Genomic DNA, 18,722 nt, shown 5'->3' on the forward strand with positions numbered 1-18,722 from the left:
TCTTTGTTTTTCAACATTACATTGTACAATTTTGTTATTAATAAAACACAAATATCGGGAAGTTTTGGGTATATGCTAATAAGACTGCGTCTCAAATAACACAAATAACCAAAATCCATCGGTCTAATAATTTTTCTACTGTCACCTTTGATTTGTGCATTTTATTCGCATTTAATTCGAATCAAACAAGGCATTGCAAAAAGGGTTATAATTTCTATAGATAAAGGTCAGAACTTTACATGGAATTACAACGACATTTGCATGTAAGGTCATATAGAGAAGAAATTGTTTTATCAATCCATTCAAGGTCAAGGTCAGATCCTGAAACAAATTGAAACTCCAAAAGAAAACGGTTTCTGAATTAAATTATCTCAGATTCTGACATTTAATTCAGGCTGAACGTGGAATTATGCTTTGCGAGATGTTCAATTAAGGTGGCTCATGGGTACAAAAATTTTAGCAAAAAATTAAACCTTTATTTTTTCATTACAAATTTTATTTATTACACTATTAGTTGTAACTTTATGATATGGTACAAAAAACAACCCAAAAAAAATATTTGATTTGGCCCCAGATGACTTTAAAAATTGAAAAAGCTCCAAATTATCTCCCTTTGGTGCAAAAATGCCATTTTTTGGCCTTAAATTTGAAATATCTTTTTTTAACTCATCGGTGACCTATATTTTTTTATTATTGTTTTAAAATGAGCTGTACATAAACTAAATAATTGTAAAATGTAAGCGATTTCTTATATTAGGTTATTTTTTTATTTCGATATTTCCTCTTTTTCTCCTATTAGTTCAACAGAAAAAAAGGACATTAACAAAAATGTATGCTTCTTCTAGAGGCAGATTTTAGCTTAAATGAACGGTGACCCCATTTTTTTATTTCATTTTTCTTTTAAGTATATGATAAAGTTCATTTATGAAAAAATATAGCGAAATCCTATATTAGAAAAAAAAATTCATTTATACCCAGGAGCCCCCTTAAGCAGCCGCGTCTGGTCGAAATAGGAACACTAATCTTTTGCGTAGTGTTGGGAGAGTGCTTTGATCCCTGTACGTGAAATAGTTGACTAATTGATGCACGACTGTATTTATTGGTCCCTGTCGAACATGCCCCCGTTTTCATTTGAAAAAATAAAATTACAAAAATACTGAACTCCGAGGAAATTTCAAAACGTAAAGTCCATAATCAAATGGAAAAATCAAAAGCTAAAACACATCAGACGAATGAATAACATCTGTTATATTACTGATTTGGTGCAGGTACTTTGATATGTAGAAAATGGTACTTTATTTGGTCTTTTTAACTTTTTTTGGATTCGAGCGTCATTGATGAGTCTTTTGAAGATTCAATTCTGGTATCTATGATGAGTTTATTTGGTTGTAAAGCTAGGAAAATCTTGCATGTATTTGTACCGTATTCCTGTAATGTAATGTTGTCATTTTTAGCGTTATTTTTAACCTTGCCATGTAAGCTGGAGGTTTGGCTAGCCATAAAACCAGGTTAACCCACCATTTTTTCTTAAAATGTACTGTACCAAAATAAACAAACGACATATAGGAAACGCTCATTAGCAAAAACGAAAGACAAGAATACAAAAGTTTACTATACATGTATAACAATAACACAACGACGGAACGTAAAAGTACCGAGCCACGTGCAATGGATATATCCAAAATTAGAAGTCAAATCTATAACTTTCAAAGGCAAATAAACGAACACTATAACACGTAATTAAGATGATAAACATAGACAAGCTGCCATTATTACTACAAAGCTAGGTGGCTACAAACTTAACTTGTCAATATGCAACCATGATCGTAGTGTTTTGTAAATTTTGAAAAAGACTAACTAGGATAGAAGATTTGACACATAACACTTGAAAAGGCGATGGAAGCGCTCTCAAAAACAGTAAAAAATCTAATCATGAGCGTAAGGTAAAATCAAACTGAAGTTAAAAATTTGGAATGCTGAAATCAAACATACGCTTCAGCAGAATACAGGATCATATAAGAAATGCAAATACGCAATTAGACCAAATCAGTCCGAACATTCCTGTTTATCCGAAAAAAAGGAACTTCTAGAAAGCTGTTTAGATCAAAATTAAAAACAGACGAAAACAGATGTTTATATACAAAAAAGGCCAGGATCATAAAATGAGACTATTCATCCATTATTAAGAAACAAAAAAATAACTAGAAGAGCTTTATCAAAGATTTACATGTATCAAATAAGATGTACGAAAACGAGGAGGTAGTTCACCCAATACTTGGGTGATTTGACTACCAAACAATAAAATTTCGATTTGATCAAACTTCAATATGGACAATTTCAAGATCCAAATGCATCAAAACTCGTAATGCAACTATAACTGAAAAATCTGAACATATTTTTGGTCTGTCAGTTGACACATATTATTTGCAGGCGAGGACTTCACTGATTATCTACTTATTTTCGTTAGTAAAATATTACATTAAAATTATTGTCGCCTACTAAAACAAAGTAAGACAGTGGTACTGCTTACATATGTTTTAAAATCATCGAAAACATAAATTAGACAAGTATGACTGAAGAAACAATCACCAATACAGGAGGATTTGCATTGAAATATCCTCTTTAAATGCAGCAATTATACTTGTAGAAGTTTATATAGAAGCAGCTGTCTTTTTTAATGCATTACATTATAAAACAGATCTCCATTATTTAAAACACAACTCTGTCATTAATTGATGAAGTGTACAAAAAAAAACCAGTTGTATGTAGTGGACTTAGAGAGCTAGTCTTTTTAGTCGAAAAATTGGGACAGTTATTCACAGATCTATATGAATTATATATAGAAGAGTTCTATTATTGTATGAAAACTCCACTCAAGGCTGCAAATTTGACAACATTACTGTCAACGTTGTAGCGTGCTCAGATAAATACAGTACTAAATATAGGCAACAGTAGTATACCGCTGTTAAAAAGTCAAGAATCGACTGAGAACACAAATCCGGGTTACAAACTAAACCCGAGGGAAACACATGAACAATAAGAGGAAAACAACGGAACAACAAGACCACTGAAATGCAACAACAAATGCCAATTCAACATAAGCGATAATGCATATGATCTACAAATTCTGATTAATCATGTATTACATATAGTCAATTACAACATTATATTCTATAAATAAACTCATCATAGATACCTGGATTCAATTTTATAATTAAGTCAGACGCGCGTTTCGTCTACAAAAGACTCATCAGTGACGCTAATAAGATCCAAAAAAGTTTTAAAAAAAAAAATTTTAAAAATCCAAATAAAGCACAAAGTTAAAGAGAATTGAGGACCGAAATTCCAAAACGTTTTGCCAAATGCAGTTAAGGTAATCTATTCCTGCGGTAGAAAAGCCTTGCCGCTGAAAAGCGTCATCACCTATCTTAACAGGAAAACAAAGAAACCAGAAACAATTATAACTGGATGGATGTATAAAGTGTAACCAAGAAATACAAAATGGCAATCTTGTGAGAGTGGATCGCCTTCCTCACTGGATACATCACTCCGTGTACTACAATTCTTTGTTGACAGGACTGAAATTCAGCTCGGGCAAATCAAATGTTATAGTGATATATAGTTAGAAACATAGCCTAGACAGCACATGTGTAAAGTATAGACTAAAATGGGTTCCAGTACCTTCAAACTATCGGGTATCATTTTTTGGGGTACCACGATTTCCCGAGGATTACAAGAACAAATCTATTTGTCCCAAAACATGATTTGACATGGTGCTATACTGCTCAACTCATATAATTATAAGGTTTGAGATGTTTTAGTCGTTAATACTCAATATAAATACAAGCTATCTTGGTATGCAAATTTTCAAAGTTGCTTACCTTTTGAATAATTACGTCCGCCATATTGCATTCAACAAGTAATTTGCATTTAACTTACAAGACATGCTTATCCATTTCCTGAAGTTAAATTGCACTTATATTGAGTAAATACGTCTAATATCTCAAAATTTTATACTTTAATATTATTTGAAATAGTATATCACATGTTTTTGGGACAATACAAATCAATTTGTCCTTTGGATATAAATTAGATCTTGTTATCTTTGGGAAATGGTGGTAGCGCATTTTTTTAGTTGATTTAGATAGAATGCTAAACTTAAATATTTCAATTGATAGCATGGTATCATGAAAATTGTGTATTGCTACTGGATTGAAAGACAAGTGGGAGCCCCATGTCGTTTGCTTAGATTAAAAAAAGAAAGTGTACACATGTGTTCACTAAAAAAATGGTTACTGATTAAAATTCACGAATGATACAATCATATTTTTTTGTGTTTTTAAGCCACTTTTTAATTCCGTTTTCGGCAATTTCGTGGCGGCCAGTTTTTAACGGTGGAGGAAGCCGGAGTGCCAAGAGAAAACCACTGACCATCGATAGGAAAACTGACAATCCTAGTCAATTAAGATTGGAGTCGAGTGCAACTGCATAAGCGTGGTTCGATCTCACAACCACAGTGTTGACTGGCTAGTGATAACAATAAAGATTGGATTTATTATAAGGCACATTCATTGAAAATAACTTTTTTTTTACTTTTTAATGTCATAAAATATAAACATAAGGACAATCACATTTTCAATAATACTGGTATACAAGATTATTTTACAGGTTACTCATATAATAAAACAGAAACAAGTATTAGTGCACTTGAGCTATCATCCATCAAAATGTATGATACCTAGTATATTATCCTATATGTTGGATATTCAGATTCAAATGCATGCATTAACAACAAAAATACTCACAATTTTATAACATCCAATTATCTTGCAACTTGTTAATTGAAAATAAACTCCTCATTGATACCAGGATTAAATTTTGCATTTACTCCAGACGCAGGTTTCTTCTGCAAATGACACATCAGTGACGCTCGAATCCAAAAAAGTTAAAAAGGCAGACATATTTAAGTTTCTTTTGATGTGTATTTGAATTGCCATACTTTTTTTTTATTAAAAAGTTATAAGTAATGATTCTGTTACAAAAATATATTCATCAAACAAATATACAATCATCAGCAAAGAAAGAGAACTCCAACTAAATTTTATAATTTGCCTGGCTAAATATAATTCAATGATTTAAATTAGAAAATGAGAGCAATTTTTACCCTTCAGTGCTCAGAAGCACCTTGACTATAACTGTCATGTCAATATAAATATTACAATCTCACCGGTGTAAAATGTAAAAACATGAAATCCAAGAATCACTAAAATCTACTGTTTAACATTTGATTCTGTACAAAATTGTTTTAATTTAAAATTATCACACATGCTTTAATATTAACTGTACACCATCATCAAACTTATAATGATGAATAAATATTTCAGGCCACTTCATCTGTTCATATTTTGATTTCAGAAGACAAATATTACTATTATGAGCTAGTGGGCAAGTGGATGGCATATTGGTTCAGTTTTTCTTCTTCTATGAATGTTAAGGGATGAAGTGTTTATATGATACAGGATTCAATCTATTATTTGCTAACTTTTATTTATTCATACACAATGTTCATCAATAGATAACATTAACTAGAGGCTCTAAAGAGCCTGTGTCGCTCACCTTGGTCTATGTGCATATTAAACAAAGGACACAAATGGATTCATGACAAAATTGTATTTTGGTGATGGTGATGTGTTTGAAGTTCTTACTTTACTGAACGATTTTGCTTCTTACAATTATATCTATCATGAACTTTGCCCATTAGTAACAGAGAACTATATTTGGTAAAAATTTACATAAATTTACCAAATTAATGAAAATTGTTAAAAATTGACTATAAAGGGCAATAACTCCTTAAGGGGTCAATTGACCATTTAGGTCATGTTGACTTATTTGTAGATCTTACTTTGCTGAACATTATTGCTGTTTACAGTTTATCTCTAACTATAATAATATTCAAGATAATAACCAAAAACAGCAAAATTTCTTCAAAATTACCAATTCAGGGGCAGCAACCCAACAACCGATTGACCGATTCATCTGAAAATTTCAGGGCAGATAGTTCTTGACCTGATAAACATTTTTATCCCCTGTCAGATTTCCTCAAAATGCTTTGGTTTTTGAGTTATAAGCCAAAAACTGCATTTTACCCCTATGTTCTATTTTTAGCGGTGGCGGCCATCTTGGTTGGTTGACCAGGTCACGCCACACATTTTTTAAACTAGATACCCCAAAGATGATTGTGGCCAAGTTTGGATTAATTTGGCCAAGTAGTTTCAGAGAAGAAGATTTTTGTAAAAGATTACTTTAATTAACGAAAAATGGTTAAAAATTGACTATAAAGGGCAATAACTCCTAAACGGGTCAACTGACCATTTTGGTCATGTTGACTTATTTGTAGATCTTACTTTGCTGAACATTATTGCTGTTTACAGTTTATCTCTAACTATAATAATATTCAAGATAATAACCAAAAACAGCAAAATTTCTTCAAAATTACCAATTCAGGGGCAGCAACCCAACAACCGATTGACCGATTCATCTGAAAATTTCAGGGCAGATAGATCTTGACCTGATAAACATTTTTACCCCATGTCAGATTTGCTCTAAATGCTTTGGTTTTTGAGTTATAAGCCAAAAACTGCATTTTACCCTTATGTTCTATTTTTAGCCGTGGCGGCCATCTTAGTTGGTTGACCGGGTCACGCCACACATTTTTTAAACTAGATACCCCAATGATGATTGTGGCCAAGTTTGGTTTGATTTGGCCCAGTAGTTTCAGAGGAGAAGATTTTTGTAAAAGTTAACGACGACGGACGACGACGGACGACGACAGACGACGGACGCCAAGTGATGAGAAAAGCTCACTTGGCCCTTCGGGCCAGGTGAGCTAAAAAACAATTAAATCTTAAAAATAAAAATATTGGAGAAGTATCCTTTAGAGGGTAAGACATAAGAAACAAAACAATATCTAATGGCCTTAAAAACATAAAGGAAAAATTTATGATAACAATCAAACACCTCTTCTTTGTCATGGACGGTTTATCTTATTCTGGATTTCTTAACAAGTCTCATTTATGCATTCAAATAATTCAGATAACAAACTAAAGCTTTTACCAAAGGGTTTCCATGTATACAATTTATTTACAAACAACTAATATGGATTTTTCTTTGTAACCTGCATAAAATTTAATAAAATAAACAGCGACATATAAAACTTCTCCAATACAGTAGATCTAAGATGGCATTCCTGTATATAGAGACAAATTAAACAAACAAAAAAGAAGGGATGTGTATATGAAAAAAACAAGTACATCATCTCCAGCTTTTTACATCATTTTACAGCTGTATTTGAAAACAGACACAACTTCTTAAATACACATTTTATTCAAGGGTGACACATCTCATCAGAAAACATTCTCAATTTATAGCTACACACAAAATTGAGAACATGAGTTCAAATATGAGTGATATCAATAAAATATAGCAAAATCACAAAACGATAGTGGTATAAAATACCCAAAGAGTTGTTAAAATTTCAAATATCTTTACAAATGTCTAAAGCACTCTTTTCGCCTGATATTCAACATCAAATCATGTAGATAACATTTGAATGATATGTGGTGAGACGGCCTTGTAGTAGACAGTAAAATAAGTTTGATTTGTAATATGCTTAGCTCACAAAGTATGCATGAGACATGCTACCCTACCATGATATGCAGGTAATTTCTCCAGGTCACAGTGGCTTTAGTTTTCAAATACTTTTTAAATGCCTTAATATATAACTTATCCTGTACTTAAAGCAATAGAGTACTCATTTGATTTATCAGACTTGGCATAATTATTCAAAAGTAAAATTTATATGAGCCTGCACCTAAAAATTGAGGTTTTTCAATGAAGAGGGGCCTTACATGAAGATGTAATATTTTTCAGCAATTTTAAATTTGTGAAGCTTTTTGGTTATAAATAATCCTTACATATGTATTGAAAGTACTTTAAATGGAAAGAAAAGTTACAAATAACATATCATATTAGTTTAAAAGGGTCTGAGGCCAAGTAAGACTGGAAAACATTTAGGGTCAATTTAGGCCGTGACACATATTTACATTAAAAAATGCATATTGAGGCTATAAAAAATAAAAATTTATGTCTTTTTTATCATTTCTATACTCATGTGACATGATACAACAAATCTGAGCACAAAAAGACTCTTGCAATTAACTTTTCTTACAAACAGTATGGTCTGATACAAAGATTTTTGCTTTTTTAGGGAAAAACTTGCATGTGATTTATTCTCAACAGGCTTATATTTAAACCACTTGCTATCCTACAGAAGAAAAGAAAGATATTATATGAAATGGAACAGGTACAATAGACTTGTAAAGTGCTTTTGATACAAATTTAGTGAGGTCTTTATTATGGACATCAAATTTTATGTACCAAGCTCCCCACTATTGACTTCATCCAAACAAGGCGTTAGACAAGGGTCATTTATACAACACATTTTGCACATATTTTCTGAGATAATCTTCTTTTCTGTAGATTCAGAGTTCATAAATTAGTAAAAGAAGTAGATTAAGGCATAGAAACACAAAAATATACACATGAAAACCTGTCAGATAGAAAGTCAGGATGCCATTTATGCATCAATATTGAAAAAGTTAAAAAAAATGCCTATTTTGACCATAAAATGCCAAAATTGGTCATTTTTGCAGAAATTCTATAAAATAAAAGTTTAAATCCTTTAGTTTCATGCTATTTGACAAATTGACACCATCAAATCATTTAGGGAAGTTGCCAAAGTACAGATTCTATATTTACAGATTTCACCTCTTAGGTCCGAGACCACAATTATTTCGTAGTGCATTTCTTTTAGAACATAAATGAAAATAAAAAAAATCCCACCTGCGCTTTCTCAAAGAAACTTTTACAGTGTCTTGTACTACTTTTGGGACAAATTATATCAAAATTATAGAAAACTTCATCGTCTCTAACTCAAAATATGGACAATTTTATTTTTAGGGCGTCTTCAAATCTTTTGACAGCATCCGAAGTGCTAATTTTAAAGCTTTTTCAGCTGGACCAAATCACTACTTTCCTTTAAAATTCTGGACCCAATGTTTTTTACAGTGTAATTTCACCCCCCTACTTGCAATTTGAGGCATTAAACATGGAGAAAGAAATTTGAAAGGGGTATAAAAATTAATGGCAAGTAGCCCACTGTCAACACTAGGGACTATATTTGTGAACAACGAAAATCAAGAGACGACAATGGTGGTCTCGGACCTACTGTTTTGTTCATGAAATATATACTTTGAATTTTCTTTTTTCATGATAGCTGCTGTTATTTTTTTCAAAATTGGCTTTTCATTTTTCCTAAATGTAGGGCTTTATAATGTTTATATAAAGAAATAAAGATTGTCTTGTATATGTTTATCAATATATGAAATAACAAGTTGTGGCATGATCGCAAATTTTTGTTGGAAAACAATAATCGAAAAACTAATCACAGGTAAATAAAATTTCAGGTAAACTACAGATAAATTCACACAAAGGTAATACCATTTCTCCGTGCAAATGTGATGTGTGTCATTATAAAATTCTCGCAAATGTAGGTTTCCCTCCTGATTGAATGATATATGCCATTTCTGATCACATGTTTTATGCCATTCCTGATCACCTGAATAATTTCTTAATAACTTGTAAGATTTACAAACATTAAATGTCAAAATCAGCAGTGTTTGTCTGATAACTAATATAAAATACACATTTTCATGTATGTATATGTGATAAAAACTGGAAAACAGATCATATTAAAAAAAACCACTTAAATATGTGAAATTGTAAAATAAAAATACAAACCACACATATATACATTGTGTTCTATCATAAACATAGAAAAACTTGATTTAAAATTAGTAAAGTTAAGGGGCAGATCTGGGATTTTTAAAAGGGTGTTTTTCCAGAAAATTGAATATAAATTGCAAAGCAGAGCTAGTGAAATTTTTTGGACAATTGCATTCTAAAAAAAATTAAGTTTTTTCCAATCAAGGAGGGAGGGGGCTATGACCTTTATGCCCACTCCCTGCATCTGCCCCTAAAGGTCACACACCTGAATTATACATATTAATGGTTTGAATTTTAAGACAATTTAGAGTTCAAGGTGGACCTTACTTGAAAAGTGCTAATGATGATGTGATATGCAAGTATTAGAATAAAAAAGAAACAGTTATAATTGTTCAGATAACAATTTGAATCCATGAACTATAAATATCAAATCTTTTAAAATACAAAACTTCTTTAAAAATAAAATAGTCCTTAAAACAATTTACTCTCAACCTTTCAGACAATAATGGGGCACTTGAACAATGAACTATAAGTTTTGGTAAAAATGTGTTAACATTTGTAAACATTAAAAGTAAATTGGTACATTATCATCCATTTTTTCATGATAATAAAAGGTCAGATCTATATTTAAATGGTTAAAATTAAATTTTCAAAAGTCATACTTAATCTAACTTCTTGGTCTATTTAAAAAAACAAAAAAAAAACTTGTTCCAATAGAGACCAAGCAAAAGCTATAGCCTATATACATATTAGTTATTCCATTTTTTCATGATATCTAAGGGTCAGATCTATGTTCAAATGGTTAAAGCTAATTCTTCAAAAGTCAAACCTAACCTTTCTCCTTGGTCTATTGTGCAAGATATCACAACTTGTTCCAATGGAGACATAAAAGTTATACCCTATATACATATTTGTAAATGTTTAAAATTAGTAAATATTGGATAGCAAAAATTGTTTTGGACTTCAAAATAAAATTTTATAAAGGCGTTTGTAATATTCAATTGTATATATCAAATATATATAGTATATCTACACTGTATTGCACTTAACCAAAGAGTTTTATTATGTTTGTAATATTTCATTGTCATGTCATGCAAATGGCACTTGCTAATGGTGCTAGAAAAATATGGGACTTTTACTACTTATGGCACTATGACAATTGAATTACAACTTTGCGTAAGTCTAAATAGAAAATGGTCACCATGTGGCACAATGTATCTAAATATTGCAGAGGTAAAGTAAACATGAACTACAAAAGTAAATAAATCACAATTCATCTTTTGAACTTTGCTCAGTAGCCTCATTTGCTGGTACTTTAAACTGAACATCACCCATTTTGTTATTTTCTGCATTATCAGCTTGTATAACAACAGACTCTTCAGTGTCGGAAAAATAGTTTGGTTCTCCTGTATAATGTGTAGGGTGTGCTAAAAGTGGGTCAGCTGACAGACCAACCAAATCTCTCGGTGAAAAATTGTCTTTCCATTCAGTTCTGTAAAAGGAATAAATCTAAATCAATGTTTATATGTGTTTTCATTTGTAGAACACTATTAAAAATACAAATATATGCTTAAAACACCATACTGATATATATTATTTTTATTTCTTTAAAAAATGATTTTCAATTTTTTTCATATTTTTTTTAATGTATAAACTCTTAACCTACAAATACTTTTTTTCATTTTTTTTTAATATTAAATGTCACATTGGGTGTCTTATAAAATTAATCCCCTTAAATAACTGTTTTGAAATTCACATACTATATTTCATTAAAACAAACACTTACTCAAACAATAATAAATGACTCATTCATTACCATTTGTTTTTGTGGTGAACTTTCGTAATATTGATATATCACCGATTTAACATCTATATAAATCTTCTACTAATACATACGTTGGGTGTTTATCGAACATAATCGGTAAAAACTCATCAACTGGTACCATCTTCGTCAAAGGATTTTGTTTAAGTAGTTTTTTAACTCCTCTATCAGAAATGATATAGCTTAGCGTCCAGTATGAGTAACTTGGCCATACCAGTGAAGTTGTCCCTTCTACATACTGCTCCTGTTTATGGTAAAGTCTCTTACGTCCTACATATCTATTAAAATATCAAACATCATTTTAAACTAAACATATCAATTTATACTAGACATATCATTTCACACTACACATATCATTTCACACTACACATATCATTTTACACTAGACATATATCAATTTACACCACACATATCTATTATAATTGTAAACCTATCATTTTACACCACTCGTATCTATTAAAATTTTAAACATATCATTTTACACTAAACATTTCAATTCATACTAGAATATAATTTTACACTGCACATATAATTTTACAATAGACATATCAATTTACACTAGACATACCATTCTACTTTAACAAATCATTTTACAGTAGAATCAATGCAAGTTATTAACTTTAATTTGTTATTGATGCAGTTTTAAGAATATAGCACTCCATTGCAGAAAAGTAGTGTATTTGTACATTTTCAATTTGTTTTAATTCAGGTGGTTTTAAATGGAATGTGTATGAAACAGAAGTAATCTTTATTAACAATAAACAAAATGGTCATACACAATGAAATCAAAAACAAATGCTTTTAAAATGAGAGTTACAGTAAGTTATTGAGATCTCCTCTTTCTCATATATTCAGTATCAATAAAACTATAGCAGACAATCCTGAATTAAAAGTATTCAGTTTAAAAACTTACATTAAATCCCAATTAGGAACAGTCCTCTCTGCATCAGCCATCATTCTTTTCAACTTTGTTTTAAAGTATGGTTCAAATCTAACATCATCTTCAAATATAATCACATTCTCATAACCTTGAGCCTCTATCTGTAAAAATATTACAAATATATTGTAGAAATTGTTAATGATTACAGGTCTTAATTGGCAAACAGGAATCAATATTTTACAGATCTAAAAATGAATCCTCACACATTACAACTCGGTCAATCTGTAGATCAATATGAAACTATTCTGTATGAAAGTTTTGGAGAAAAAAATGACAAAAATAACTGATAGATAAACTTAGAGACAATGTGATTGCAATAAAACCCAAACTTGAAGAGTCAGGATATAAAAAAGTGAAAACATGAATATGTATCTAAAGGACTCAATTCTGCCATTTCCCATACTGTGGATCCATTGTTATTCCTTGAATACTAATTATCATGGAATGTACCTAGGAATCATGAATTTCAATTTTCAAAGAATTACAATTTTTTTTTAGGAATTTATGCCAACTTTAGCCCAACTATGCTATCAAATATCTATGAGATGCAAGTTTTCATTAATCTACAATTTTTTGTACCCACAAAAAAAAATGAAATCAACAGTTATCTATATATCATGAAATATGTGTTAAAACCTTAATTTGTACACAGCCAATTTTGCATAGGTACTATTTTTGTATTTAAAATCTGTAGTACTGAAAATTTACTTTTGATATTAAGTACTATTTCTTTACTTTAAAATTATAGTACTACTTACGTACCTGTATTTTACAGTACTTGTTTTTTACTTAAAATTTTGGTACAGAAATAATACCAAAAGCGATCACAATATTCGATCCTTGAAAATCATAATTTTAAGAGATTTGAAATAGACATACTATAAAAATGCTGAAAATGTAAAGTTGTAACCAAAAATATGTAGTACTTAATATTCAAGTACAAATCAAGTACTGTAAAATACAGATACCTAAATATTACAATAATTTTAGAGTAACAAAATAGTACTGAATATTAAAAGTAGATTTCCAGTACTACAGATTTTTGGTACTGACATAGTACCTATGCAAACGTAGCTGTGTAGTATATTTTAAAAAGTTCATAACATAAGTCTCAAGTTGATTAAACTACTTTAAACTTAAACTTTAATCTGATATGGAAAAGAAAGAGGGACTAATGGACTGACCCACAAACTGACATAACATTTTATCCTGTTCATACTGTCCAATAGTTGTATAAGTTTGTCATACTTACATCTTTCCATATAAAATAATGACTCAGAAAACATCCAATTTCACCCATTGTTAATGGTCTGTAATAAAAAGGAATAAACAACTTCAAAAATAAACTGGTACTGTAAACATCTACTGTGAAATATTTCAAACCTCAAATTTTGTTGTACTCTTTGGTAAATCAATGCATGTAAACCTAAAGCTTTTTTCCGAGGGTTATAATTTTTAATGTTAATATGTTCCTGCAACGCATTTGCTAATTTCATTTATTTTCATGCTGAAGGAAAATTAGTTATTATTTGACAGGTTTTGTGCAAATAAGCAAAACACATATTTCAAGTCTAAAAGTTATCACCTGTTCATTTTCAGATTACTTTTTTATTTGAAATTTATCCACCACCTTTTATACATTTCAGCTAACTAAACTTTAACATGTTTAATATCAAGCATACTTGATGAAGCTTATTCTGAAACATGTGACATGCACACGAAATGTTGACCTCCATAGCAGATAACAGGTTCTTAGGGAAGGATTTCAAATTTTTAAAGACAAAAGAATGAGTCATTGGCAGGTATATGACCCTCAGATGTGTGAAAATATTCCCGTTTTCACAATGGTGATTAACAAAAAATAATTTCAGTTGTATGGACACGGTATCTTTTTAAATATCATATAACAAGATGAGAGTACCCGTAAACATATTCTTATGATATATTATATAGATGGGATTTGCTTTTCTTGTATTTTTATTTTATTTCACATGACTTTGCTTGTAGTTTACAGGATTATGGTACCCATTTTTCTATCAAAAGTTATCAAAAAGTGAATTTTAGTCAAAGGATTTTGAGGATACTCTAAGGTACCAGACACAATTTGAATCCACATATGAATGGTATATGTCATACAACTTACCTTTTGCCATAAGGATCTAGGAATCCTGGTAACATTTCAATTCCAAGCTGGTCCAAATATGTGTCATTTAATTGTCTACAAATATAAAAGTTACAATTCAAAAAGATTCCAGGAAATATTTAAATTGTATTACAGCACCCAAATAATTGTTTATAGTTAATGGGGTAAGGTTATGAGTAAGATTAGTCAATTATCTCAAATGTATTTAGATATGTAAATGCTATGGTGTTTTTATAATGTCAATAAGATGTTGCATGCAGTGTTGAAGACTATGTCATAATGGTAGTTTAATTTAATATGTATATGTGTGTGTATGTTGTTATCGCTTTGAGACAGAAAAAACAATTCCATAATTTAATCTCTTGTTGCGTAAAGCTTCTTTTTACAAAAACATTTTTCAAATTTCCTACAAGAAATCTTGTTATGAAATGTATCCGGAACAATTTGATGGTAACTGTTGTTTTTTCATATCTAGTTAAATGCAAACAAAAATATTGACACTATCCTATAGCTACCAGAAACATATTCTAATCTGGACAGGAGCATTTTGTAATTAAAAAAACTACACATAAGGATGTGAATGATTTAACATTTCATAAAATTTTATGTTAATGGTTTGGCAATGCCAGTTTTGTATGGCACTAATAAAAATGCTAGTGCAAAAAGAACTTTTCATAGGTTGTCCTTCAGTCGACTCTGACAAATTTGATACTCAAAATGTCAGCCAAAAATATCCCATTACCTGATATATTCAATGTCAGAGACGATAAATGCATACTCATTGAATAATCTGCATAAGTAAGCTGACCTGATACTGTACTTGTATAATCTTTACGAAAATATTGAAGTGAAATGTTTTAAATCTATGCCATCTTTAAAAAAGATTGCATATAGTTTACATTAAACAGACATTTACTATTACATAGTGTAATGCTGTGGATTAGTTTATTTTTGTGGGTACCAGTTATAGTGGATGAAGAAAAACTATAAACATATTCGTGGAAATTTAATTTCATGGTTTTGCAAAGTCTTCATCCAAGCCTTTAGAAAATTGACTATTTATTGAGCATTTAATTTTGTTGTTCATATTTACCAAAAAAACAAAAAAAGTATCCAAAGAATAATTTGTCTACATTGTGCTTTGTAGGTATATTGACATCATAAACAGTAGTCATCTGGAAGCAATTCTGAATAAAGTGCATGCATCTACAGCAGACCAGTTGAAAAAGGCTAAGGAAAGCAAGCACTGATTTGGACAATCAATGCATTTGAATGGGGACATGTAGTTGGAACCCCCCCCCCCCCCTTTTGTCCTTGGTTAGGAACCCCTTTTAAAATGACTGGATCCGCTCCTGCAAAAAAATTGTATTGAAAATATATTGAGGATGTTTTTAAGGGACACAGATGATGTCTTCAGTGCATTTAAAGGGGGCATTACTCTAGAACTGTATAAATTAAAATATGATCTGACTTTGATGGTCACAAGCAATGTGTATATTTAAGTTTATACCATTTGGGTAAGGCAAATTAAAGTAAGGGAATGTAAACCAAAAATTAAGCATTTTTTCTATTTTTAAAGGGGCATAACTCTAGAACAGTAAAAGTGACGCCACCCAAATTCAAACTTGATCTGTGTTTTGAGGTAACAAGCATTGTGTATAAGTTTCACAACAATTGGTTGAGACAAATTAAAATAAAGTTAGAGAACAGAAAATAATTTATACTTGCTAAATTTCCTGAGACTACAAAGCATTTTCAAGTTTTAAAATATCAAAAAATATATATTAGAAAAAATAAATTATAATATAAGCTAACTAAATTTTTATTTCACCAGTCACCATATTATAAAAAAAATATAAAATGTAATAAATAACATAATGTTGTACCTTAAGCTTGGATGCTATATAAATATACAAAGTCTGAATACATTTACAGACAGGAAGTGTGCAATATATATACGTGTAGGCACATAAAAAAAAAGTTCCATCAGTAAAATGTCTATAAATTTTATAGTTGTGAGCAACTAAATGTTTGCATATAATATGCATATATATTATGTAATGTGAATATAAAATGAGTGCATGATTTTCTTTCTTTTTTTGTAATTAACAAATGAACTGTGAAATCACCTCTGCAAAACCAAGAAATCAATGATATATACAGTCTTAGGGTCAAAAGTGATTGACAAATCCCAAATTCCCCTATTATTTCATATAAAAACATTGTCAAAAACTTTATTTGTGGTCGTTTTTTATGAAATTGGTAATGCTTAAATCAAATATGTGTAGTTTTTTACGATAATTATGGAATATCCTTATGTAATGTCATTACTAAGAAATTGTTACTTATATCCATATATTAAAATTATGTGTATATTTTCATGCAAAGCCATATGATTTATTCCTGCAGAAATTCATATTTGTATTTTAATAAACAGTGATTTCTATAGATCTAAAAGCATATATCTTAAATATACTTTATATTTTTTTTCAAGAAACTTGAGACATTTCTGTACTTGAAAACAAAATCCTTCAATTAGAACAAGTAAAACTTTAAAAAATTTTGTTATTAAAAGATGAATTATTATATGAAATAATAAGTGAATTTCAAGTATGTGATATATTCTTTTGACCTATGACTGTGCTATATGACAGCCAACTTTAAAATCAAAGGAGTCTAAAACATGACAGATGAGAACAAATATCTGTTAGATACCTACTTCCCATCTACAGCATCAATAATTTTGGCTTGAATTCCTAATTCTTTAAAGGCATCTAACATTCTCTGTCGTCTCTCTGGTCTTCTTAATAGATTGATCATATACACCTAAAAAAAATCAACTTATTTAGCATTCATTAATATCATAAACTGTTGACACAGAAAAATGTCTCTCCTGCTGGCATAACATTCAGGAAGACAATCTGATGGACAGCAACATTGCTAAAAAATTCAAAGTCGATGGAAGGGCCTCGAAATGGTTTTACAGACAGCAAAGTAACTTGATTTTATAGAAAATATTGTCTATTGCCAATAGTTCCTATCAAATTTACTTAATCAGAAATATTAACATGATATTTGTTAACTGGTTATAAGTCACTGGACCATCACCTAGGAGGCAGGGCCTTAAAATAGTAGTCAACCTGATATGTACTGATAGTAATGCAACTTCATATAAAATATCAATAATCAGTCATAAGTAGTTCCTAACAAACTTATAAATCATACCATACCTGATCAAAACCTAGTTTATCTGGTTCAGGATACTCAATAAATACATGTGGGGTCTTTATCAAACCTGGTCTATCAACTGTTAAAAAAATATAATTTTCATTAAAATCAGCCTGTAACTTTTAAATATTAAAAGATGAAGGCAGAAAACTAAAATTTGAACTACTTATTGAAGTTTTTATATGAAACACAATTTTAATATGCAAATAAATTTTTACTTGTACATGTATTATATGAAACCAATGAGTAATGTGTAATTCAAAATGTCTTAGTCCTATAGACCTGAGGCTTTCAGTTATAAAAAGGCTTGTGGAATTATTAAAACATAATAACTAAACTTAAAAAAGCAATTCTTTTATATATATCTACAAGATATAAGGTGAAAATCTACCTGCTGATATAATTCATTACTGTTACCATGGTTATATACTGTCGATTCATTTATTTTCATGGATACCTATTTCCGTAGATTGAGGAAAATTTGCATTTTCATGGATATTCAATTTTGTGGTTTGGCAAAGTCTGCATAATTTTTATTCCTTTAGAAAATTTGTAATTGTTGAACATTTAAATTCCTGGTTACGCTAAACCCACACAATCAACAAAAATTGGTATCCAATGAATAATAATGAATCCACAATATTTATCAAAATACTGCACATGCTTTTCAAATTTAAATGTGAGCTTTAAGTTTTGCAAAAAACTATCCTGTCACAGATTTGGCAAAAACGAAAACATCACAAAAA

The 18,722-nt window shown here is 30.1% G+C and overlaps 1 protein-coding gene across 2 annotated transcripts in view; it reads right to left on the bottom strand.

The window, feature by feature from the left end:
- Positions 1-9,315: 9,315 nt before the first annotated feature.
- The window catches only part of LOC139511532 (procollagen galactosyltransferase 1-like), a 29,751-nt gene continuing 20,344 nt past the window's right edge, over positions 9,316-18,722 (bottom strand). For both annotated transcript variants that reach the window (XM_071298351.1, XM_071298350.1), the window contains 7 exons: positions 17,979-18,055; positions 17,468-17,574; positions 14,749-14,823; positions 13,858-13,915; positions 12,579-12,706; positions 11,740-11,943; positions 9,316-11,335 (listed from right to left, as the gene is read on the bottom strand). In XM_071298351.1, the coding sequence (XP_071154452.1) occupies positions 11,110-11,335; positions 11,740-11,943; positions 12,579-12,706; positions 13,858-13,915; positions 14,749-14,823; positions 17,468-17,574; positions 17,979-18,055 (875 nt within the window). In that variant the 3' untranslated portion in view covers positions 9,316-11,109. The remainder of the gene's footprint in view (positions 11,336-11,739; positions 11,944-12,578; positions 12,707-13,857; positions 13,916-14,748; positions 14,824-17,467; positions 17,575-17,978; positions 18,056-18,722) is intronic.

The sequence above is a fragment of the Mytilus edulis genome, chromosome 2 (genome assembly GCF_963676685.1).
Source record: "Mytilus edulis chromosome 2, xbMytEdul2.2, whole genome shotgun sequence".
Taxonomy (NCBI): domain Eukaryota; kingdom Metazoa; phylum Mollusca; class Bivalvia; order Mytilida; family Mytilidae; genus Mytilus; species Mytilus edulis.